Genomic DNA, 27258 nt, shown 5'->3' with positions numbered 1-27258 from the left:
CTTCCTTCCATCCTTCCTTCCTTGACTCGAGGACAACAGGAGGGTTAAATATGAATATTTGAGTGTTGTGTTTTCTCTCACAGTGAAGTAGAAGAGCTCCGTCTCCTGCTGGTTGGCCCGTTTCTTGGCCAGGCTGGGTTTGTTCAAGTAGCCGTCCGACACGCTGGACTTGACCGACTCGGACGACGGGCTGTGGGTGAAGCTCTGGGAGACGTCGTAGTCGTCCAGCACCGTCATGTCCTGCAGGGTCGTCAGAGTCGCACCCCAGGTCTTCTTCACCTGGAAGGAGACACACTTTTTTTAATGGACCCAGCATCACATTTCTGCTTTTAATCCATTTTGAGAGAATATATTAGAGGATTATGGTAAAAATGTCTAAGTGGTGTAACCATAAAAACTTTGTACCAAATAATTCAACTTGCTTCAAAACAGTAAATTCACAATAAAACACCATATCAACTAGTTTGGCATGATCTTACATTATAACTTTATATTAAATAAAGGTAATGGAATACAATTGTTCTAAATATTACATTTACTCTGGTAACCATGGAGATCAGGAAACATTTACAGTAAATATTAGTATAAGTCCACTTAAATACACTGTAGGTGATAAAATATGTAATATTTATCATTCTTTTGTGGTTACACCATTTGACATTTTCAGGAGCATTCAGTCTTACTTTTGGTTAACGATGGTGCAAATGACATAAAACCAACAAAAATACTAAATGTATATTTTAACAAGTTATTATTTGTATAAGTGCACTTAAATACACTGTAGGTATATTTAAAATGGTTTCGAAACTGTATGCTGAATACATTCCTCTGATCTTAAATTTAATTAAAATAATTAATCATTTCTGCTTTTCTTTAAACCCAAAAATGAGGTATAATTTCATTTAAATGAGGCCTATTGACCATAATTGACCCGGGAGACAAAAGTTGCATGATTGACGAGAAGACAACAGGAAGTAAAAGTTTCTATGACATCATGGTCCAACTCTACAATCAAACCTTTCACACCTTTTATTTATATTTTCTTTATTTTATGTAGCATATTAGGAGAATGTGCAGAAGAAAAGCAGATGAAGCTTTCAGAGTGGACTTTATAACACTTTTTTTTGCTTTAAAAATGTTACATCACCATCAAAATGTGTAATACTGGCTGAATCCAAACGGACTACTACTACTACTACAAACCAGAACCGGTGACTGAAAAACCTCACTGACGATAAATTAAAATGTATTTCCGACAGTCCTAAACTTTACACAAAGTTTATGGTAATTTATGCTGTTTTAATGGGGGCGATGATGCAGCAGATGTCCCCTCTAGACATAAACATGTGCCATCTGAAGGCGACTTGATGCTGCAGTCTCCTCAGTGCTGCTGGGGAGCCGACTGGAGTGTTGTGTGCACAGAGGGCAGCTGTTAACTCAGCCTGAAGGGCATAAAAACGCTGAAGGAGTCTGTATTAATGAGCTGCATCTGCACGTCTATGCAACGTACCAATACACACACACACACACACACACACACACACACACACACACACACACACACACACACACACACACACGTAGACACAAACACGCCCAGATTATCATAAACAAATAAAAACACTATTACGCCCATTATCCTTGCTGTAAATAGAAACACGCTTTGCATATGTGGTGTACATAAACAGAGCTGCTGTGCTCCAACGCTCACACTTCATCGAGCATTGTGGGAGAAGCAACTCCACCCTAAAAACAATTACAAAATTCATAATTCATAGCTCGTGATCCATGAAGCCGTGTGCAGTAATGACATTTATTTAGGTGTTCAGTCGAGTGATCATGCAGAGCCTGCAGAGCCATCCTGCCCTACAGGATCAGTTCAGTGTTGTTTTAAGATGGAGAAATGGATACACATGCAGCTCTGGGCCTGTTTTTTTTTTATTAAAATAGAGATAGATTTAACAAGAATCAGATGCCTATATGAACATTAAAACATGTTTTTCTTGCAGTACCATTAGAGGGTTTTTTCATAATGCATTTACAATGTGAGTAATAGGGGGAAATGTATTTAAAAATTGTCCCTACTGTTTAATCCCAGGAACATTGCAGATTATTTTGGATATTATTTATTGTTTATTGTATGTAGTATTTTATTTTATTATATTTTTTTATCATTTATTACAAGAATACTGTTACCCTTACCCTTATATGAGGCTTCAGGAGCCTAAATCACTCATATTAAGTGGACATCTGTCACATTTACAGTCTTTTTAGTAAAATAATCCCACTTTGTGTCTTTTATTATTACGACATATTGGACATACAAACCTAAAACAAACAAAAAGGGGGGGAGGGGGAGTAGGCATGAATAAATACAATATAAATATAAATACATATCCCTTTATTTCCCCAATAAAAGATCATTAGAAAAACATTGCCATTACACACAAGCCAGTAAGAAGTTCAAGTATGACCTTATTGTATTTTACAGATCAAGGTGCCTGAGTGTAGCCGCTGCTCTTTCCTTCCCAATTAAATCAATAAATTCTTCCAGCCGACTACTTAAACGGAAACAGTTTGGAGTCCTCATCTTTCAGTTCATAACAACACAGTTCATTTAGCAGCAAGACACAAATCAGTGTTACAAATCTCCGTTTCTTTGCAGGTAATCCATCTATTTTGTTTGCTGTTTTCCTTTGGTATAGATATTAAAATTTTGTAGCTGTCTCTGACTTTTCAAATGAACAACGGCAAGACTATAGATGACATGGATTAAGGCCGTCTCCAACTCTGGATGTTTACAGTTGACTTATGGTGCGTTCCAGTTGTATTTCTGAACTCCCAGTTAGAAATCTCAACTGGAAACGCTCCGTCGAAGTCGGATTCATGACTGGAAACATCAGACAAACTTCACCAGCCTTGACCTCAAAATCCAAAATGGCAGCTGCGTGCATCAACAGTGTTAAAGTTGTAGTAATATCCTGTTTATTAGCTGATTCGTCTTATCTGTGTCTCATTAAATCAGTCGTACACACACAGCGCTGTCCAACGCTACGCTGTTTGTATGCGCAAAATTCTGCGAAATTGCATTTTTATTATTAACTGGTATTGCTATCAGTAGCTAACCTCGCTACAACTGACTTTCTGACAATTCAAACTTGGGTGTGACGTCGTTCGCAGCTCAGACTTCCAACCTTTGAGCTACATGAAACGCAGCATTACAGTTGGCACTTCCGAGGCGGAGGGAGAGACTTCAACCTTACATAAGTCTCATGTTTTACCTCTAAGACTAATGTTAAAGCTGTTGTTCATTATCTGTGATGGGAAAGTATCAGATATCAGTTATGAAATCTCTCTCTCCTGCTGACTGAGTCGACCACACTGGAGAGTAAAAGAGGTTCAAACAGCGTTTGGTTCAAAAGTAGTTCAGCGGACTTCCCTCTGTTTTCATCAGTTATGTATTTAGGTCAGACAAGATTCTGTAAAAGTTTACAGCCTGTCATGATGTCATGTTGCGTTACTCTGAACATAATGACGCAGCTAAAAAACTCAAAAGTCAACTCAGTGATTCAATTAAAGCTGCTCAATCGCCTGTTCTGAGTCATTTTTTGATCAAATAAAAGGCAAATTTCTCTGATTCCTAAATGTTTCTGGTTTTCTTTAATCCTCTTTGATAATAAACTAGATATGTCTGGGTTGTGGAAATAAAACGCAGCATTTACAGACACCAAATAACATTAATTGACTCGGTTTGTGGACTGCTGTTTGGAAGCGAATAGTGTCAGATCTGAGCAGCGCCATCATGAAAATTTCAGGTGCATGCTGGGAAAAATAAAAACACGGATTCTACTTATATGGGCATCAGGAGGAGCATGAGGCGCCCTCCTGAACCTGTGAACCAATCAACCTGTCAATCACGACGTAGCCACGCCCTAATGCATACCCTGCTTTATCGTCACATATAAAATCAGGGAGGCCAAAATGTCCCAAATGAACATCATACTGCATTGAAGAAGGCTTTAAACTAGCGATTGAGACCATAAACACATTTTGAAAACGTTTACTGAGGTTAGAAATCAAGTGAGAAGTTGGTGAATTCTCCATTGACTTGTATAGAGACGGAAGTCCATTTGACACCAAAACGGTCGCCCCCTGGTGGCCTTTGGATAGAATGCAGTTTTAAGTTACTTCCGCGTTGGCCTCATTTCAGAGGACCGGAACTCCCCGCCTGGTATAAACATGAATCATTAGTGTCACACACACACTGACCTCTTCGTTCTCGATCTTCAGAGACGCCAGGCGGGTCTGGAGCTGTGTGAGGCGAAGGGTGAGCTCAGCCTGGACCTGCGGCTGGGAGGCAATCTGGGTCACCTGACAGGAAGTAGAACAACAACAACAACAATCAGAAAATCTTTCGGAATATAAAACGTTTTCATCCACATAAACCTTGAGAGCATTTCTTACCAAGAAGAGTAACATTTAGTTTAATGGTGCACAGTCATGGCTGGAATAACCTCCTATTCACCCCCACTATACAACACCATGCTCTGGAGCTTTAATTAATTAATTAATTAATTATTTGACAGAAGGTGGCAACAATTTTGATAATCAAAATAAGCAAAAATGTCAAAAAATCCTTTATATCAGCCTCTAAAATGTGAATATTCACTCATTTTCTCAGTTTTCTTTGATAGCAAACATGTTTTGTGTTTTTTACATTGAAAAATTGATCAATTAATGAAGAAAATAAGTATCAAACATATTGATAATGATAATTATTGATCATTGTTGGCCGCAGACTCATAGTACTTTGACAGTTTATCACAAATTAAAGTCTTAAAAGAAGATTTTGACCACAGGATTGAGGACTAGTCAGAGTTCAGGCTAAAATTCAGTGGAGCAAGTTTACAAATATTAAAACACACTTTCAATTAATTAAATGATGCAGACTCAAATGTCTTATACACATTCAGACTGTGAGAAAGGCTTTCTGCTATGTAAAGGAGAGTTATAACACTAATTCTCTCCTGAAAGATAATTAAGAATACAACATTTTGTCATAATATTTCATAATAATCAGAAGATGTGACCAAATGTTTAAATGTGGACTTTCTGTTCTGCGTCTCTAAACAGATGTACTGACTGTGTCGCCCATGTGAGACTGGAAGCCGAAGCGCTGCGGAGGGCAGAAGGCCGTGGGGTAAAGGCCCAGCAGACGCTGCCTGTCTCGGGCGGGGTCCAGACCCTCCACCGCCCCCTCCAGCACCTCCAGACCCGCCCGTCTGGAGGCTTCGAGGCTCAGTTCGGCTGATAGGTAAGTCCTCAGAGCCCGACTCAGACTGGAGTGGTACCCTAGGTCACAGCACTGAGAGAACGAGGGAACAGAAGGAGGAGAGAAACGTCACATGTTTTCACAGTGTTGGAGATAACAGACATCACTCTGCATATATTTTGGGGATGATAATCTTTGCTGGATAGAGTCTTTTCTTTCTTTTCTTTTTTTTTGAATAATATCCTCAGTTAGACAGGACTATCCTGGATCATGTTATGTTATGACAACTAGCTTTTTAATTATTAAAACTTGTCCCCATTGTCATTTTTCATGGCAGACGGCTCAAAAGCACAACAATACCTCTGAGCCTCGGCCGCTGTTGCTATGGGGAAGAAACCAGTCAGAGCAGAAATGGTGTATACTAACTTCAACTTCTACTAACTTAAACTTAAACTAACTTAAACTCAAACTTAAATGAACTTAAATGAACTTAAATGTATACTAACTTCACATTCTACTAACTTAAACTTAAACTAACAAAATTTTACTTAAACAATTTTAAACTAGCTTAAACAAACGCAAACTTAAACTAACTTAAACTTAAGCTAACAAGCCTCTTAATAACTTCTCTCTGGTGATAAACAGACTGCTTGTTTATACTCACGTCTATAATATCCGGCAGGTCGTGGATGTAGTATTTAAACACGGAGGCGTTAGTTGCCTCCAGAGTCAGTAGATACTCGTTCCTGGCTTTAAGAGTCTTCAGTTTGTTCTCTGAGTACTTTGCCTTCCTCTAAAAAGAAGAAGAAGAAAGAGACATGAAAAGATAAAATGATATATATTTTCTTTGCATTTCTTTGCCATTCTTTGCACCGCGTACCTTCTCTCTCATCTTCTCCATCTTGCGGGCAGCGTTGCGTCTCTGATGGCGCTCTTCTATCCGCAGGCCGAACACAGGCTCCCCCCCTCCACCCGTCACCGTCACGCCCTTCACGCGGCCCTCCTGACGCTCCGCATCCCGCAGCTTGGTTTCAGCGTTCACCGTCTCCACGTGGTACATGTGGTACGTCTTTATCACCTAGGCAACGGCAGCACATAATAACTCAGGACCGTGAACACTGCAGCCAAGGTTATCAGGTCCGCTCTAATCTGATTTCTAGTGTTTAGACAAGACGCTTTTAAGGCCAAAATCAACACATTTTCTCCTTCAAGGCTCTTTGCAGACCTGACAAATAATATCAGACCAAAATCAGAAGTTTATAACGGCCCAGAATGAAAAAAAAACTTTTGAATTTGATGCATTTTAAGCTTGACTTTTCCTTTCCTTGTTTCTAAAATCATCCTGGACAAGAAAAACATACTTTAAAAAGGATAAAACTGGTGATGTTCTACATTCTTCTATATATATTGGTAACAAATCTCATTTTTTTGGTTAATAAGAGGTGATTTCAGACACACCCTTGTTTCACATGGCGTCTGCAGGCTTTAAGACCAAATATAAAAGACATTTTAGCCTGAACTGTGTTGATTTTAGTCAAGCAGTTTGAGAAACTGCGTCTTCGAGAACCAGAATGAGTCTCACCTGGCTTATCAAGAGATTATAGCACAATACTAGAGTAAAAAAAATGTCTCACTTACGGTGTAAAGCTCATTGAGAAGCTTCATCAGATCTTCCTGAAGCTGAAAGATGATCTCCTTACTCTATCAGAGCAGAGAAAAAAGAGATATATATAAATAAAGAATATCATCAACACAAGTTAAATACATGCAAACTTGGTAGTTCCTGATATGTGACAAGGAAGCTTTACAAGATTGTTATTGTGATTTCTTGCAGCTGAACTATTATTTCTTTAAATCGCTGCTTGTTCAGGCTCATTTAGACATCCAGCAGGCTCAAAATCATAATGCTGTAGTCAGTCATATGCGTATAAACCATACACTGTATATAAGAAATGGACCTAACATCCGTGACGTCACCCGTTGGTTTGTGGACTGCTGCTCGGAGGCCAATAGTTTCGGATCTGAGCAGCGCCATCTTGAAAATGTCAGGTGCATGCTGGGAAAAATAAAAACACGGATTCTACTTATATGGGCATCAGGAGGAGCATGAGGCGCCCTCCTGAACCTGTGAACCAATCAACCTGTCAATCACGACGTAGCCACGCCCTAATGCATACCCTGCTTTATCGTCACATATAAAATCAGGGAGGCCAAAATTTCACAAAGAACATCATACTGCATTGAAGAAGGCTTTAAACTAGCGATTGAGACCATAAACACATTTTGAAAACGTTTACTGAGTATAGAAATCAAGTGAGAAGTTGGTGAATTCTCCATTGACTTGTATAGAGACGGAAGTCCTTTTGACACCAAAACGGCCGCCCCCTGGTGGCCTTTTGATAGAATGCCGTTTTAAGTTACTTCCGCGTTGGCCTCATTTCAGAGGACTGGAACTCTTCGCCTGGTATAAACATGAATCATTAGTGTCTTAGCTTCTTAACTCCGTCCCTCTCCCTTATTGTGAAATCATGTCCAGTTTCCTCTTGAGTCTCCTCTCCCCTCTACACGCACACTTCCTCTCACACAGTGTGTCAGCGTGCAAAGACACACCGGTGATTTATCAAGCGGGTGGAACTTTTGAGGCAGATAAATAAATGGATTTGGACCACACACGCAAACAAACGAATTCATAAATGAAACGAGCCGAGCTCTGCACTCAAACTGAATTTCTGTCTCATGCATTAAACAGCCGGTCGGTTTTCGGGGAAGGAGTTATGTGGCAGCGCAGCGCCACATTAATATTGCATTATGCTAAATGACTGTGGAATCCCAGGATGGATGAATCCCGTTCCCATAGCGCCCGCTGAGAAAAAGATCAGCTGAGCCCGTCGCCATGGCCACGGGGCTGTCAGTGTTGTCATGGCCACTCAGCCGTCCATCTCTTCCCAGTGTCCCTTTCTATTCTTTTTTTTCTTTTCTTCCCGAGCAGATGGGTTAGATTATATTTTTTGGGGATGGATGTGGCGGCTGTGATGGAGGTCTTGCAGTTTATAGCTGCTGGCAGGCGCTGCACTTTAGTTAGCATGAATAAAAGACAAGCCGGAAGAGAGATTAATAATGAACACGGAGAGCTAAACTTGGAGGCGGTTAAGAGCGTACGTGCACGTGTGTGTGTGTGTGTGTGTATGTGTGTGTGTGTGTGTATGTGTGTTTGCAAGTGCGTGTTTAATTTGTTAAACTCCGAGGCCGCCTAACAGAGCTCAGGGGAATACTGACTTTACTTTTCATTAGAATCAACTCTTCTACTTAAAGAAGCCGAATGAAAGAAGAAAAAAAAAAAAACAGGCCTGGAGGAAGAGAGTCACAAAGCACATTTACCCAAGTACTTTAATTAAATACTACGTCGAGGTATTTGTACTAGTATTTGAAATGTTTAGAGTTGCAACAATAAGTAGATAGAAAATGAATCTGCAGCAACATCAATTGATCATTTAGGTGTTTTTTTTACAGCAAAAATGCCAAAAAAAAGATGATTTTACGTCGTCAAATTTAAGCATTTGCTGCTTTTCTTTGTCTTAAAGTGCAGAAACCTCAATATCCTTAAGGTTTGTGCAAAATGTGTATTATAAATATGATGTTTCATGGGCCAAAAATGATGAATAGATGATTAAAAAATATATATTTTTGTACTTCACTACATTTATTTAACACCTGAAGTTAATAGTTATTTTACTAGTTAAGCATTTAAAACAGCTCATATAATGTAAAGCTTTATTCAGTGTCTTTATAGGAGTTCTCAATGAAAGAAAGTATCAAGAAAAATCAACCTGATTTAAAGGAGACGTATCAATCACATTTCCCAAGTATATATTTATATTCTGGGGCTCTACTGGAATATATTTGCATGCTTTCCAATTAAAAACTCCTTATTTAGTTTATAGTTTATAGTTTATATTGCATTTGTTGGGGACTATTTTCAGTGGCGGATGAATCTACATTTGATGCTCAAGTAAATATTTCTGGCAGCAGGACAGAGTGTGTGTGTGAGTGTGTTTATGGTGCAGCTGTGTGGCTCAATCACGTGTTTTTACCAGGCGGGGAGTTCCGGTCCTCTGAAACGAGGCCAACACAGAAGTAACTTAAAACTGCATTCTATCAAAAGGCCACCAGGGGGCGACCGTTTTGGTGTCAAAAGGACTTCCGTCTCTATACAAGTCAATGGAGAATTCACCAACTTCTCACTTGATTTATAACCTCAGTAAACGTTTTCAAAAAGTAGTTATGGTCTCAATCGCTAGTTTAAAGCCTTCTTCAATGCAGTATGATGTTCATTTGGGACATTTTGGCCTCCCTGATTTTATATTTGACGATAAAGCAGGGTATGCATTAGGGCGTGGCTCGTGATTGACAGGTTGATTGGTTCACAGGTTCAGGAGGGCGCATCATGCTCCTCCTGATGTCCATATAAGTAGAATCCGTGTTACTGGCATGCACCGGAAATTTTCAAGATGGCGATGCTCAGATCCGAAACTATTGGCTTCCCAGCAGCAGTCCAAAAACCAATGGGTGACGTCACGGATGTTACGTCCATTTCTTATATACAGTCTATGGTTTTTACTAGTTTTCGGAACAACAATGGAGCTCTACGGCTGCAGAAGGATCAGATAAACCAGCTCACCCTCTTCAGCAGGCGGGCCGAGTCCTCACTGATGTGCGTGAGGCGGCTGATGACGTTGTTCAGGTAGAGATCGCTGAGGGTGGCGTGGTCCTTACTCTCCCTCCTCACCTGGAAAAATAGACAAAAGGGAATATCTCTGATGGTTTCATATTGTAGAATAAAAGGGCCAAACAAGCAAACACACAAACACCTGCAGCTGACCTGGTTTAGCAGCAAATACCAGCAGTTGACTGGAGAGAGCAGGTTCTGATCCTTTCTGGAAGAAGAGAGAGAGAAGGAGAGATTTAAACTATGCAATTTCTACCAATTTCACACCCTTTTATATGAGGAAGATCAATTTGATAAGGCAGCATTAGTTCTCCTTAAATGATAGTGTTTGTCCACTAAGTGCTAACTATCAAACACTTTCTGTAATCATTCCTCCTGTTCATACTGACTATTAAAAGATCTCCTTCAAATGTGCTTTCAATGTTAAGTGATGGAGGACAAAATGTTTCCACACAGTCATTTAAAAGTAGATGATCAGCTTCATCAGTCTGAGTTATTCATATCAAGTGATATCTGACACATTTACAGTGTTTTTAGCATCAAATTCCCTCTTGAGCTGTGGTGGAAGTATAGTAACAAAAAGAGAGACTTTACTACTATAATACTACTGTAATACTACTGTAATACTCCTTCCATTTATCCTTCCTCCCTTCTTTCCTTCCTTCCATCTTTTCCTACTGTCTTTACTTTCTTCTTTTCCTCCCTTCCTTCCATCTTTCCTTCCTTCCTTCCACCTGTCCTTCCTTCTTCCCTTCCTTCCTTCCCCCTGTCCATTTCCTTCCTTCCTTCCTTCCTTCCTTCTTCCCTTCCTTCTTCCCTTCCTTCCTTCCTTCTTTCCTTCCTTCCTCCCTTCCTTCCTTCCCCCTGTCCGTTTCCTTCCTTCCTCCCTTCCCCCTGTCCTTATCCTTCCCTTTCTTCCTTCCTTCCTTCCATCTTTTTAATAATCCGGCCCACATCAGATCAAATTGGACTGTTTGTGGCCCTTGAATGAAGATGAGTTTGAGCCTCCTGGTGTATAATACAGTGTATTATAAACCTACAGTATTATAAGTGATTGATTAAAATTAAAAAAATACATATTAAAAAGAATATCCTTGGAGAATTTGAAGCCATAAGAATGAACACAGCCCAAACTATCAAGAAAATAAAAAATATAAAGCCAAAAATGTCTTTAATGAGGCACAAAGAGTTTAATATCTTCTTCTTTATTTTATATTAACCACACACTTCCTTCACGTTCCACTCTCAGTCACCAAACACTCGGCCCTACTTGTATTGCTGATGGTCTTTCGTGCTGCGCGTCTTGGCCATGAATCTCTCGGCCAGCTTCTCCAGGTTTCTGGAGTACTCCGTCTCGATCTCGGCCTTCTTCCTGAAGAAGTCCTGCAGGTCCTGAAGGAGCTGGACCCGCATCTCCGTCTGCTGCTCCAGACAGCGCTGCTGCTCCACCAACTGGGCCCGAACATCTACACACACACACGGAAACACACACAGGGAAAAACACACATGGATGTCACTGTTAGTTTGTTTATCCACTGCAGCAAAATCGCGTTCTTTTTTTTTTTTTTAGGTATTTGACCATAAACCAAAGTGTTGCACAATTTTAAATGATGAAAAGTTAAATCTTAATCATCAAAGCTTTTAAAATTCAATCCACAAATCTCAACCTGCTGGTGGCGCTGGAGGAAGAGAAGCAGGATTCAACATCTGGTGATCCTGAACATTCACAGCAACCCATCCAATAGTTCGGAGCTGCAACTAACAATAACTTCATCGATTCGAATTGTTTTGTCTATAAATATATAGAATACATAAGATATAAAATAGTGGAATATGTCAAGCACATAGTTATGTCTTCAGAGGTCTTGTTTTGTGTGTCCAAAACAGTCAGAAATCTAAAAATATTCAGTTAATTATCGTCTATGACACAGAAAAGCTTTAAATCCTCACATCTGAGAAGCTACATAAAGCAACTTTTTAGTGTTTTTGCTTAAAAAAACTGAATAAACTGTATATTCAATAATCAAAAAAGTTGTTAATTAATATAGTTAATCGATTAATTGACTAATCGTTGCAGCTGTATAGTAGTTTGAGATATTTCAGTCTAAATCAAATTAGTCAGCTGACCCATCGCTATCCATAATGTATTTTGCATGCATGGAGAAAAATCTAATTTATCAAAAAATGTCTTTGCAGAGGCCAAAGTGACATCTTCAGACTGCTGATTTATTCTGATTAACAGTCCAAAAACCTAAATATATTCAGTTTATAATGACTGGAGCCGCGGCGATAATCAATTAATCATTTAAAGTCCTTTTTTCAAGGCAGAATGTCCAATTTCTCTGATTCCAGCGACTCAAATGAGAATATTTTCTAATTTATTTTAGTCTTATGTGATAGTGAACTAAATATCTTTGGCTTGTGGAGTGTTTAAGACATTTGAAGACGCCATCTTGAGCTTTGAGAAACAGTGATTCGCATTTTTCACCATTTTATAGATCGAACAACTAATAATCTACACATGAATCAATAATGGAATGAATCATTAGCAGCAGCCCGAATAGTGATATAAAACAGAGGAAAGAATCCTCATATTTGAGAAGCCGTGTTTGCTTGATAAACTACAATGAATTGATGAATTTCTTATTGACGTTGGTTAATTTTCTGTTGATCAGCTGATCAGTTAATCAGCTTATTGTGCACCGCCCGTCTTCTCCTCCCTCCGCTCTCTCTCTCCGTCTCTTTAATCCCTCATAATTACTGATGAACACTGTCCATTTTTTCTCAGAGGAGTCACCTTGGACGGCATCCTCTGACCGCATTACAAGAGCCACACACATAAACACTCACTGCATGCACACACACACACACACACACACACACAGACACACACACACACTTTCAGTCAGTCCTACAGTCAGCATGGTAAAGCCTGGCTGCACGCTTCACTAGTCTTGCTGTTTCAGAGCTGGATCTATCTGCAGCAGGAGGGAGAGAGCGGGTACAGAATACACAATGATAAACCCACCTCTTACACACACACACACACACACACACACACCCACCCATCCCTGGGGGACCCTATCCACTCCACGACCTGTTGTCTTGGCAACCACACACTGTGTGTGAACCATGTGATGAGGAAGGTGAAGGCAAGAGCTTGAATCTGCCGCATCGACAGACACACACACACACACACACAGACACACACAGACACACACACACACACACAGACACACACACACTCACTCAGACACACACACACACACACACACACACACACACAGATTGCAGGATGTGCTTCATAGATCTCTATTGAGAACCGCTGTGGCCCTTGGTCCCCACGAGTGTATGAAACTGTCTCCCTCTGATACTCTGTGTTTGTGTGTGTATTGATTCTGGCATCGCTTTGCTGTTGTTAGGCTACTAATTTAAAATGGCTGCCACTTCATGTTGCTCTCATGCACTGCGAACGTGTGAATCTGCAACAGTCATATCTAAATGAATGTCTCTGCTCTCTCCGCTGCTCTCTCTACTCTGACTCTCAGACGGCTGTGACACATTTCACTTCAGGGCAGGGGGGAAACACTTGCCTCTGATTGGCCAAACAGGGTATCCCAAATATGATTTGGGGGTGTCCCAGTGATCAGAGGTTTAATCACTCTTGTAAAAACTGGTGTTGAGCCTCTACTGGGCAAGTAACCATAGCAACACCACTGATGCTTTATGCCATGTCATGGTTAAAGGAACAGATCCACATTTTGGGACAGAGAGAGAAGATTGACAGCACTCTCTTATCTGTCAGTGTATACTCACCAAACTGTATATCATACTGTCTATTATATTGTTAGTTATTCTATATCATTTTTAGTATTTGAGTCATTTGGTTTAGCCTTGACCTGCATTTGTTTCTTTTACCTACCTCATTGTTCTTGCATCTTGATTTATGTATATTTAAGTGGCTGCTGAAACACTTTCATTGCCCTTTTGGGATCAATAAACTTCTCTCATCTATCAATCTATAAGCTATTGCAAGCAGCTGGTCAATAGGGGGGTAAAAATAGAAAAAAGAAAAAGAAGCTTGCCTCGTTTTTGTATGACAGCAACAAAAATCCACCTAGCAGCACCTGTAAATGTAAAACTCACTAATTAAAGACGGGGGTGCACATGACGACCGCTCAGCTGATTATGAATCTGATTGATGACTGATGGGAGCGAGCGTGTCCCAGTCTGGGTCGGTCGGTGTTGGCAGTCGGCAGATAAGATCGTTTAGTGTTTGATATGTAAAGATTCAAATCTTAACCTTCTTGTCGTCCTACCGGGTCAAATCGACCCCGTCTGCTTTGACTGTTCCTTCCTCCCTCCTTTCCTTCCTTCTTCCTCCCTTCCATCTTTCCTTCCGTCCTTCCTTCCTTCCATCTGTCTTCTCTTCCTTACTTCCTCCCTTCCTTCCTTCCTTCCATCTTTCCATCTTTCCTTCCTTCCTTCCATCTTTCGTTCTTCCTCCCTCCTTAACTTCCTTCCATCCTTCCATCTTTCCTTCTTCCTCCCTCCTTTCCTTCCTTCTTCCTCTCTTCCTTCCATCCTTCCATCCTACCATCTTTCCTTTCTTCCTTCCTTCCTTCCCTCCTTCCTTCTTCCTCCCTCCTTAACTTCCTTCCATCCTTCCATCTTTCCTTCCGTCCTTCCTTCCTTCCATCTGTCTTCTCTTCCTTACTTCCTCCCTTCCTTCCTTCCTTCCATCTTTCCATCTTTCCTTCCTTCCTTCCATCTTTCGTTCTTCCTCCCTCCTTAACTTCCTTCCATCCTTCCATCTTTCCTTCTTCCTCCCTCCTTTCATTCCTTCTTCCTTTCTTCCTTTCATCGTTCCATCTTTCCTTCCATCCTTATTCCTCCCTTCCATCCTTCCTTCCTCCTTTCCTTCCTTCTTCCTTCCTTCCTTCTTTCCTTCCATCTTTCCTCCTCAAATTATGTTTTACTAGTCCGTATGGTGGCCCAAAGGGTGCAAAACACAATATTTAATAAAATACAACAACATTTCAACACTTTACAAACACCTTTCTTTGTGAAATATTGTGTTGTTTTTTTAAATGTCATATTTTTGTTGTTGTGTTTTTCCATCATAATTCTTAGAAAATGAATGGATTAACCGATTCATATTTTTTTGTATGGTGGCCTGAAGATACAAAACATGACATTTAACAAAATAAGTAGTTTTTTTAAAATGTCACGTTGTGTTTTACACTTTAGGGCCTCCATAAATCTTAGCGGATTAATAATAATTTAAATAAATCATAAGATGACTCTATAATGAAATCTTGAACACTGTGTGCATCATGTAGAGGAATCCAAAGCCTAACATACCTGCCGTGCCTAGTTACGGTTGCTAAGCTATGATTGGACAGTCGCTTTTCGGAGGAGGAGTTGAATAAATGATCAGCAGACATCGTAAATAAGTCGGTCAATATTCTCTACTTCAGGACATTCTCAAAAATCAGGACATGTAGTACGTGATGATTAAACTTAGAACCTGTTATAAAAAGCTTTGTCACTAATTTTTGTAGGTGTGTAATTTCTGGAATAGTTGAAATACCAACAGACATTTTTATAATATTGTAAAATTGCTGCTATTTGTTGTTTTGTTTATTGTTCAACGTTTCATTTATTTATGTTTCATTATTGTTTTATTGTGTTTTGTGTATGTTATTCTCTTCATTTTGCATTGTGTGAAGCATCTTGCAACTTCGGTTTTGAAAGGTGCTATAGAAATAATGTTTATTATTAATATTATGGTGGAAAAAAACACCACAAATTGGACTTTTTGCAATCAGAAGTTGTTCTTCAATAAGAGAGGTATCTGTGAAAAATGCCAAAAACAAGCAAACATATTCCTTTTGTAGCAGGTGTGACTTCTACCTCAATCTCATTTGTTTTATTCTCTTTAATATTGACTTTAATGAACATTATTGTAATTATTATAGAAAGCAGAAAGCTCAGCTCTTACTCGAGCACGATTCGACCCGAGTTTTCACAATGTTTCACTGAAAAGCTGCTTTATATTTACAGATGATGGTTGTTGTGGTCCCAAAGGTTCAGCATTTCAATTGCAGCATTCAAACACAGAGAAACAAACAACCAAATATTCTCCGAGGTGATGAATCTTTGATGTATTTTATTTTTCTGGAATAAAACAAGCTCTGTTCATCAGACTCTTGCAAATCCCATTCATACTTTATCCATTAGGAATTTCAGAGACACCACAAACATCAAAGGGGTTTAAATGCTGTAAACTGTGCTGCTTACAAAGTGAAGCGAGACTCTTTACGTTAAACATCTAACAGAAGCAGAGCGTCTCCAGAGGCTGATGAATTCATTTGTTGAGTTAAAACCCTCAATGAATGAAAACTAACCAGCTACTGGAATATTTCAACAATTACTGAACAGATTGCTATGAGATTTAGTGCAGACGCTCATGCCCCTCTCATGATGAGTATAGTCTGTATTTAAAGATGGACGTAGCGAGGTGTGACGTCACTCGTGGTTTATCATTGGAGCCACTCTGCAGCTTATGGTCAGCACATTTTGTCCTGTTTGGAGCCAGGACCCTGGAGAACGGGAGGAGTTGTCTTTCACGCTCTATAAACACGACCCACTACCTCAAACCCAGCTAACGTTAGCTTACTGGGAACACAGAGAGCTACACACTTGTGCTGTGTCTCAAATCTCTTCTTCTGTACTTACACTTCCAGGAAGAGTAGCTGTTGCCTGGGTAACAGTTAATGGGGATCACTTCTTAATATAGAGTGTATAAGTGCATTTACACTGAGAAGTATAGTATATAAAATGCAGCACTATGATTACCTGGATGGTTGCACTCAAAATGGTTAAAAAGTTGAGTGTGTAACTATGGAGGTTTCCCCCCCTTAACGGTTGCCATCTTGGCTCCGTAGCTGAAGCAGAAGGATCACTTTCCAAACAGGAAACGGCAGCTGAGGACGTTGTAACTACGGGGAACATCACCACGTTATACAAATGTAAATTATACATATGTTTTTTAGCACTAAGCACCATTATACTGTTATATATATATATAAGCTATCAGAAGGTTTATTGGGTTAATTTAGCAGTCTGTAATGATTTGGTACCACAAACGATAATGCAAATTCTAACATCAGTTTGCTAATGAGCTAATCTTCAATTCCGGTAAGTGTGCAACGGCTTTGTTTGATTTGAGGCAACACTAAGCGATCAAACTTGCACATTGCACAAGTACAAAGTGTACACAGTGTACTACACAGAAGTATGTGATTTGAGACACAGCATTGGACTAATGTTAGCTAAATTGCGCCAAGAGGGCAGATATTGTATTCAAGTAACAAGTAAACGTTATAAAATATTGCAACACTAGTCCACAATCAATCACAGCTGTCAATCAACACCCACACAGCAGACATCAAAACCTACTGTAATCCTTCAAGTCTTATTAATGGAGCTATAATTTCCACAATGACAACCAGCACACTTATTAGAGGGCCTGAATTTAGAGATTGAGACCACAATGACTCTGAATGACTGAAAAAAATGATTGACTTAGTGTTTCTAGAGAGAAGTTGAAGCTTTTTGAATGGGAGTCAATGGGAGCTTGCAGGAAAATGAGTATTAGACAGTTTGTTAGACGACACCTTGGGCACCAGAATGTTACAATTTACATGTTTCACTATTTCCTACCAATTTACAGTCCAAACAATCAATTAATTAATTAATTACCATAATCAGATGAGCTGCCTGTTGATTAACTGATAATGAATATAATCAGTGGCAGCAGCCCTAAAGCTGAGTGTGTGTGTGTCCGTCTGTATATGAAGGAGGAAAAAGGTTTTCTATTGTAGTAAATGAGGAGGATTTAAGCAGATCCACTGAGGAGGCGAGATTATATCAATGAAACTCCTCTGCTTGGATCACAGTCAATTGAAAGTGAAAGGAGGACATCCACCGCGCTTAACCTTTTGATGTCTGAAAGGCTTCTTCTTAGAAACCTCCTTGTGTGTCCTCTCGTAACACTCCCACCCCCCCCAGAACGACAAGACTCATCCTCTTTGATCAAAGGAGCTACAGTCAAGCACAGCAAAATGTGGCAAAACACTGACACGGCGAAAAGTATGCAGACACAATATACTCCAGCATAAAGAATTTGTCTCGTGAAATCTTTGATTCAATCTGAACGCTCCCGAGAGATCGTTTTGATGCTTTTTCTGGAGGTGACAGAGGACTCGGGGTCATGCACCATCGAGGGTCAAAGCATGAAACCAGGAAGGAGGACAATGCACAATCATCAGTTTTACATTTATACAACAATTTGCAACATTTTCGTAAAGATAAATGTCAATTTTGCTGCTTTTTTCCATATGAAACCTTTTAGATTTGCTGTTCTAAACACCATCAACGCCAGCTTAAAATCTAAATAAGTGGCGTCATTTCTACGGCATCCAGGACAAAGTTAAATGAGATTTAATCAGCACATTAGTGAGATTTTATGTGTAAATTGTTCTGGTCTGAAGCAGTTTATAAAAGCCTGTAATTTGCAGAGGGAAAAAATAAACTTTACTCTTTGTGAGTCTGAGTTCCAGTTAGAGCTTGATGATACCAGTACCGATCCAAGTACCCTTAAAGTGAGTACTTCATTCGATACCCATCATGTGAATAGAAGCATTGAATTGCATAAAACGCCACCACAGGCGGGTCGTACTGTAGCTGCTGTGGCAGTGGGCCAATCACATGTCGCATTAAATCGAAGAATGCTTGCATTGATTGGTTCTGAGCAAGTCCATACAAATATATTTATATAATACATCATATGTTCTAGCTCTGGGTGCAAAAAGGATCGATTGTTTGACAGGAGGCGTTTCGATACTACTTGGTATCGATTTATTTCTGTCAATAACTTCAAAGGTATTGAGTACCGATACCCAGTCCTAGTTCAAGTAGTGAAATGATTTTAACGGTAATCATAGACAAAGTACCGCTCGGCTGGTCAGAACTCGTGTGGCTGATGGTCCTCGTCGGTCCACAATGAACTCGTCCAATTATCCACCAACTTAAGCTGACAAACATAATTCATCTGAAGCTAAAACTGTCTCCTTGTAGTTTAATTTTACACTTTTACACTTTCAGTAGTTGGTACATTTGGTTCTGACCGAGGAAAACTAATTACACATTGTTGTATCTAAGATATGGTAGAAACAAATCGTATTTATTGGACAGTCTGCGGTGTCGTATGTGTTTATTCATCTTCTCAGGTGTCACATAGACAAAACTAACAGTGAGCTTTGAAGAAGACATATCAGCTTTTTGTGATCTTTTGTCATTTATTCACTGCTAATGTCGAATATTAAACAAAGTCATAGTTCCAAAACTTGAGGTGAACATATGTTAAAATGCTGCATGTAAGACGAAGCTCAGTTTTCTTTCTTTTCTATCTTGACGTCCACTCATCGTAAATGCTCACAAATCACTGTCTGTAATCTTTTATTAATAATGTTGCTCCACAGGTTGTTAACGTTGTCCACACACATTTTTCGGTATGAATTCAGGCTCCAACATGTACGGATGGATTTTAAAGAAGTTGACATTTGGAGTAAAGAAGGAGAAGAAGAAGCGAAATCCTGCTACTATAGTTTGTTTACGCAGTCTCCAGAGCTGGAGGAAGCTTCCTGAAGCTGACCAATCAGAGCAGAGTGGGCTCATCAGGAGGAGGGGCTTAAAGAGACAGGAGCTGAGGGGCTGCATAAAGGACCAGTAAAAGATAAATAAGGAGTTTTTAACTGGAAATCATGCAAAGATATTCCAGTAGAGACACAGAATATGAATATAGAGCTGGAAATGTGCAGAATATGTCCTCTTTAATTGTCAAAACCATCAAGCTACCCGGATTTGTGTATTATAAACATTGATGAGCAAACCGAAACGAGACAAAATGGGAACATTTCAGAATGTAATTTGAAACTGAGCTGATTGAATCGTTTTTTAATGGTTCCCGATGGGTTTGATGGTAGTTTAGCACTCACCAAGACTCAAATCCAATCCACTCCGGCCTCTTAAACATGAAGATTTGTTGCTTTTATAATTTTATGCCATTTCACACACCAAACTATTCATTAATGAGTCAGGGAAATGATTGTTAGTCACGACCCTAACAGAAAAGCTTTTTCTATTCTCAGATGGGTGACGACTTCCTTCCATCCTTTGTGCCTCTCAAACTCTTAGCTGGTGATGAAGCAGGTGACTAATTCATGAATTATCCTCTGGAATGATTCATTACACTGATGTTATCCATCCGGGCCTCAGCTGTGTTCACTTTTTATAATGTGAAAAGTGTTCATCTGTGTGTAGAGCTGCGTGAAAGAGAATTAATAACGTAATGGTAACTATGATCATGATCAATTAATCATTTTAAGGTTATTTTTAAAAGCCAATGATTTTGTGGTTCCATGATCTTAAATGTGATATTTTCCTGCTTTTCTTGGTCTTACATGATAGTAATTTTAATATCTTCTGGTTTTGCACAACTTGAGACATTTAATGACACTATCTTACACTCTAGGATATAGTGGCAGATATTTTTTGACTGTTCTCGGATGTTTTACAGATCAAACTAGCAACTGATTTAGAGGTGCAATGATTAATCTGTTAGTTCGATCGATTGATATAAAATAAGTCGCCAACTACTTTGATAATCAAGTCTTTTTTTTTTAACCCTCCTGTTGTCCTCGAGCCAAGGAAGAAGGAAGGAAGGGAGGAAGAAGGAAGGAAGGGAGGGCGGAAGGAAGGACGGAGGAAAGAAGGAAGGTGGGAGGGAGGTATAAAGGAAAAGAGGAAGGGAGGAAGGAATGAAAGAAGGACAGAGGAAAGAAGGAAAGAAGGAAAGGAGGAAGGTAGGGGAGGAAAGAAAGAGAGAAGGAGGGGGGGAGGGAGGAAGGAAGGGAGGAAGGAATGAAGGAAGGAGGGAAGGAAAGAAGGAGGGAGGGAGGAAGGAAGGACAGAAGGAAAGAAGGAAGAAAGGGGGATGGTGGAAGAAAAGGAAGGAAGGAAAGGAGGAAAGAGAGAGGAAGGAAAGAAAGAGAGAAGGAGGGAGGGAGGAAGGACAGATTGAAGGAAGGAAGGAAAGAAAGAAGGAAGGTGGGAAGGAAAGAAGGAGGGAGGGAGGAAGGAAAGAAAGAGAGAAGGAGGGAGGAAAGAAGGAACAGTCAAAACAGACGGGGTCAATTTGACCCGGGAGGACGACACGAAGGTTAAACGTTGTATGCTAAAATTCTCTGGTTTCAGCTTCTTTAATGGGATTATTTTCTGTTTTTTTAGTGTCTTATGACAGTAAACTGACTATCTTTGGGTTGTGGTATGTTTGGTCAGACGAAACATCATTTCACCACTTTGAAAACCAAAACGACGAATCAATTAATCAAGAAAAATAATCAACAGATGAATCGCTAATGAAAATAATTGTCAGGCGCAGCCGTGTGCTCCTATATATCTATATAAACATACATGTGTGTATGATGTCACAGGAGTAGGTCACAGCTCACGCCGTCTCTCCTGAGGTGGCCGTTACCGTGACGACCAGGTCCAAGGACACGGGGGCAGAGTAGCGCTGGATCATCAAGAAAACCAGCCACACACACACACACACACACACACACACACTGATCGGAGGCCTTTGATTCGGCCCTCCACAACATTTACTCAGTCAAGAGTCACTTCATTATCTCAATCCTTCGTTCATCCCCTCCTCTCTTTCTCTCTCTCTCTCTCTCTCTGTCTGTCTGTCTCTCTGTTTGTCTGTCTGTCTTGCAGGTATGCAGATGTGAGGTCACTAATCACCTGCATGCAGACGCAGGCAGAAACACAAGAGCTGCAGCAGGAGGAAACACTTCATCTGTCTTCTCCTCTCCCCCTGCAGAGCTCCTTTCTTTCCTCTTTTTTGTCATCCGACCACATTTGCATTTTCTCATTAAGAGACGACCCTCGCCTCATTCAGACGGACGCGGGAGATGTCACACGTTGGCGAGGTGACGCTCCGCTATATGAGAAGCATGCTCAAATGTACGGGAGCATTATGGAGCACACAAATATGTAATGTCAGCACTGTGCATAATCTCTCTTCTACCTTTCCGCCCGGCTCACCTCACCTCAGCGAGTAGACCCCACCTCCTCGTGAGAGAGCGGCCGCCACCTCTCTCTCACTCTCTCTCTATGTGTATACATTACACACCACCTCCTGCATCGACCAATCAGGAACAAGCGGAGGGAGGCAGACTTGGAAAGCACATAGTTACAACAGCAGATCTATACATTTGGCTCTCGACAGGAGGCGACAGGATGCAGAGAGGGCCGGCCGGCGGAAGAGAGGGGGGCTCACTCTGAGTGGTCATTACAATGCAGGGCATCCCCGAGTGTGGTTTGGCGGGGCGCCAGAGCAAGGGCCACACACACACACACACAAACAGGCACGAGTGTGTGAAAACAAGACACAAACACACCTCACATGGGGGCTGTAATGTTCTCCACTACTCCCCATTAAATCTAATCACTTAAACTCTTGTGTCGAATCATTGTGGGCAAGTGTGTGTTTGTGCGGTGAAGAGGAATGAGGGAAAAAAAGGAAGGAAGGAAGGAAAAGAAGCTAATCTATCATTTCCCTCCTCCTCCTTTTCCTCTCCTTCTTCTTCTTCCTAATGCTCGGCGTGGATTTGGGTGAAAAAAGCGAGAGAATGTGAGAGTGATGGTGATGGTGTGGGCGTAGGTGACAAGTGAATATGGAAGAACAAGTGTGAAGAAGAGCCATGTGGAGGAAGGAAGAGGCTGCATGAGAGACACACAGAGGAGAGAATGAGACGAAAGAAAGGAAATATTATCAGACAGAGAGATTAAAGGTTAAGGAATGTTTTATTTTTTTTATAGCCGGATGTCTCCTCTCATTTGCAGGTGTCCAAGTAAGGTGTCGCATTAGTAAAGGTCGGACATTTTGAACCGCAGGTAAAGAGGTGGCTCTGCCTGCTGGTGCAGAAAGAAAATGAGGCAGAATGTGAACGAGGCGGCCTGTTAGGAGTTGTAGTTTTAATAAAAAGGTCATTTGACTCCCTCTTAACGAAGCATCGGTGCAGGGATGATGGTAACCATGGCGCTGGGAGGAGGAGGAGGAGGAGGAAGAGGAGGAGGAGGAGGAGAAGGGGTTGTCCCGCACGGTCATGGCGACCACTGTTTCAGTACTGAGCTGATTGTCACCAATGATCACCTGAATGTCCACAGTGTAGCGACGCACCATCAGGTAATATGTATGGAGACCACACACACACACACACACACACACACACACACACACACACACACACACACACTGCTGCAGTCACAGGCTCAGAGGAATACCAATAGAAAGATTCCCAGACAGTCAGAGATGAGGACACACTCGCCTCAGGTCTGAGTGTAAAAAAAAAACACACACACACACATGGGTGAACGAGATCAAGGGGCTCTGCAAGATACACCCCCCCTTACACACACACACACACACACACACACACACACACTACAACCCATCCTCCTCCCCCCCTCAGGCGCCATGCAGCACTCCGGATGAACCCAGAAATCCTGACGTCTCATGGTGAGGTGTCAGCTCTCATACACACCCTGAATCCAATGCATGGGCATGAGTGGTGAACATGCTGGCAGACAGGTGTGTGTGTGTGTGTGTGTGTGTGTGTGTGTGTGTGTGTGTGTGTGTGTGTGTGTGTGTGTGTGTGTGTGTGTAGCTATATACGTGTGTGTGGCTGGTTTGTGTGAGTGTGAGCGTGCATAGGTGAGAAAAGGTGGGTGTGACTGCAAGAATCAGTCTGCATAGGTGCAAAAGATTTTAATGAATATATCATTTTAAAACATTTTACAATTAAAATGACAATCTTACCTTTCACTTGGCTCTCGTATTCTGCAAGGATTTCTTTGTCCTTCTTGCTTTTGTTAGAGTTTGACATCTCGCCACAGTGGAGGTGACTGATCAGCAGGTAGAAAGAAAAAAAAAAAAGAAGAGAGAGAATAAGCAAAAAACAAATTTATTTCCCTCCGCGTGCACGGCCCGAGGCTTCACCCGCAAACATGCTTGTAAGATCCATCTAGTGCCGCAACAACACAGCCAGTAGTAGCCCCGCACCTCCACGCTGAGGAGCAGGAGGAGCAGCAGGAGGAGGAGGAGTAAGGGGGGGAGCGCGTGAAAAATCACGCACCCTCACAGAGAAATTACCCACTCGTGACAACCGCCGCGAGGACTCGCAAAAACCATCCTGTTTGTACAATAAATAAAAAAAGACTTAAATACAATTTAAAAAAAGAAGCTGTAGCTCGTGCAACATCCAATCACGCCCGCGCGCATGCACACACATGCACCGGTCTGCAGGGAGGGACACACGCCCACTCATATGCAATGGACCACACATACACACACACACACACACACACACACACACACACACACACACACACACACACACACACACACACACACACACACACACACACACACACATACCACACTGAGCGTCTCGGTGTTTGATGTTGTCTTCACCCTGCCGTCACCTTTCACACCATACAGCAACGCACATGGGCTCGTGCACACGCAGACGGACAACCCACGCGCGTGAAGATAATACTAATAACGGGGTGCACGAGACGCCGGTGAGAAAATGGGTGTGTCCGCGCTGGAGGCGGGAGTAGAGGCCTGATTGACAGCTAAGGTGTCCAGTGAGTCACAGAACAGCCTGGAAATTAATGAATGGCGTACAGCGGTGGGAGAAGTACCAGATCCTTTACTTCAGTGAAAGTATCAATATCACAGTGTAAAATACTACTGAATTTAAAACTGAATTGCATTTAAGATTCTGATATATATATATACACTTCTTGGAGCAATAATGTGTTTCTGATACAGTTGTTGGACAAAACAAGTGAAAAATACAAGTTTAAAATCCTTTTAATGACATCCAGAATCTATAAATATAGACAAATGTGTATAATTTCTAAAGTTTTCCTGCTGGACACCACATGTTTCCTCTTTTACTGTGAAGTCCTGTGAAGGATTCAAGTCTCCACATCACACTTGTTGTGTAAATTAAATATCAAACGAGGATTTGGCTCCAAACTAGTTGTGATCTCACATACCTGCCTCCTTAAAATCAAGCATCTCTTAACAGGTGAATATGAAAACAGCCTTCTCCACATATATCATTCTGCACAAACATCCAACTAAAGTACATAAGTGTTATCAGGGAAATGTATCTAAAGTATTAAAAGAAAATCGGCCACTGTGATGGATATATTAAATGAGCTAAATATAAGAAAAAAGAAATAAAACAAAATTCTGCTTCATAAAGTTTGATATCAAGTGGATATCTGACACATTTACAGTCTTTTAAGCATCAAATTCCCTCTTTGTGTTTCCCTGTTGAGCTGTGGTGGAAGTATAGAAACAAAAAGAGGGACTTTACTACTGTAATACTACTGTAATACTACTGTAATACTACTGCAATACTACTGCAATACTACTGCAATACTACTGTAATACTACTGTAATACTACTGCAATACTACTATAATACTACTATAATACTACATGGTGGAAGTATAGTAACAAAAAAAGGTGCTTTGGCACTAAAAACACTGTAACGTTTAAACATAGAAGACTTAATTTTACTCATGGATGGCTGAGGCTTCATATTAGCTTTAAATTAACTTTTAGAAACAGTTTTGCACAGAAGGAGGACTGTGGATTTTGGATTTGCTAATGGTATGAACAGGAAGAATGATTACAGTGAGGAAAACCTCTCTCAGTGTGCACGAGCACCTGAATGTTGTTTTAAGACAAAAAAATGGTGAACTCATCCTTTAACGCTGAATATTGAGGGGAAACAAATCAGCTTTCTTACAGCCTTGGAGGGAATCTGATTTTGAGCGAAGTATCTAAACTGAGGATGCATTACCATTCACGACTATTTGTCTCCACCTAGTGGTTAAACGTGAGGAGTGAAGAATCTGACTCTGAATAAAGTGTCTTAATCATACTACTGTAAACCCTTATTGCTTTGAGCCCTATAAATGTGTATGTAATAGAGTACATCAATTATTAACACTGTTGCAGAAGTTCCCACAGATGTATTGCTCTTGTAGTTTGTTTTTGGTTTTTTTCTTCTAAGGTAGTTCTGACAGTCTTGAGGTTTGTTTTGGATCATTGTCATGCTGTTAAGTGTAGACCATAGTGTATATATCTGGGCAGCGCCATCTTGAAAATTTCCGGTGCATGCTGGGTAAAAAAAAACACGGATTCTACTTATATGTGCATCAGCATATGGGCATCAGGAGGAGCATGAGGCGCCCTCCTGAACCTGTGAACCAATCAATCTGTCAATCACGACGTAGCCACGCCCTAATGCATACCCTGCTTTATCGTCAAATATAAAATCAGGGAGGCCAAAATGTCCCAAATGAACATCATACTGCATTGAAGAAGGCTTTAAACTAGCGATTGAGACCATAAACACATTTTGAAAACGTTTACTGAGGTTAGAAATCAAGTGAGAAGTTGGTGAATTCTCCATTGACTTGTATAGAGACGGAAGTCCTTTTGACACCAAAACGGTCGCCCCCTGGTGGCCTTTTTATAGAATGCAGTTTTAAGTTACTTCCGCGTTTGCAGCATTTCAGCGGACCAGAACTCCCCGCCTGGTGTAGACCCGAGGGGCCCGCATGGCTCTGCAGGATGCTGTGGCAGTGGCGGCCGGTCAATGCGGGGCGCTGGGGCGCCGCCCCCATCAAATATCTGGCCAAAATCTACTTAAACATATTAAACATAAATGAATTAGAAAATGCTAAATAATTATGAAATAAATAGTATTTGTTAGCAAGATGGTCCTGTTAGCCTCTAAGCACCTGTCATCATTCATTATAAATAGATTCCAAATGGTATTTTATTAATTTCTATATGTACTTCCTGTATGTGGGGCGCCGGACTAATGGAAGTCAATGCAAGCCCTCAAACTTTTGACAAGCACATGACCTGAGGCTGCTCTCTCATTGGCCTGCGTCACGTTTCCCACGGGGCGCAGCTCAGTGCGCCCCGGACACGCCCACTTTTATTGGCAGCGAATTGTTGTTGTTTCATGTTTTTTAATCTACTGTGATTGGACAGTTCCGGCTGTCATTCACGCCTTCCCGTCAGCTGCTGT

General features: G+C 40.8%; 1 protein-coding gene across 1 annotated transcript in view; it reads right to left on the bottom strand.

The window, feature by feature from the left end:
• LOC134004738 (SLIT-ROBO Rho GTPase-activating protein 1-like) overlaps nt 1-27258 on the bottom strand; it is a 115462-nt gene that overhangs the window by 17729 nt on the left and 70475 nt on the right. Inside the window, exons 2-11 of the mRNA XM_062444114.1 lie at nt 23953-24038; nt 11269-11464; nt 10152-10206; nt 9951-10058; nt 6911-6973; nt 6153-6350; nt 5937-6065; nt 5144-5365; nt 4270-4371; nt 82-279 (exon numbers count right to left, since the gene is read on the bottom strand). Of these exons, the coding sequence (XP_062300098.1) occupies nt 82-279; nt 4270-4371; nt 5144-5365; nt 5937-6065; nt 6153-6350; nt 6911-6973; nt 9951-10058; nt 10152-10206; nt 11269-11464; nt 23953-24038 (1357 nt within the window). The remainder of the gene's footprint in view (nt 1-81; nt 280-4269; nt 4372-5143; nt 5366-5936; nt 6066-6152; nt 6351-6910; nt 6974-9950; nt 10059-10151; nt 10207-11268; nt 11465-23952; nt 24039-27258) is intronic.

The sequence above is a fragment of the Scomber scombrus genome, chromosome 22 (genome assembly GCF_963691925.1).
Source record: "Scomber scombrus chromosome 22, fScoSco1.1, whole genome shotgun sequence".
Classification (NCBI taxonomy): domain Eukaryota; kingdom Metazoa; phylum Chordata; class Actinopteri; order Scombriformes; family Scombridae; genus Scomber; species Scomber scombrus.
Note: the sequence above shows the minus strand (reverse complement) of the source record. Positions and strands in the feature narration are given on the sequence as shown.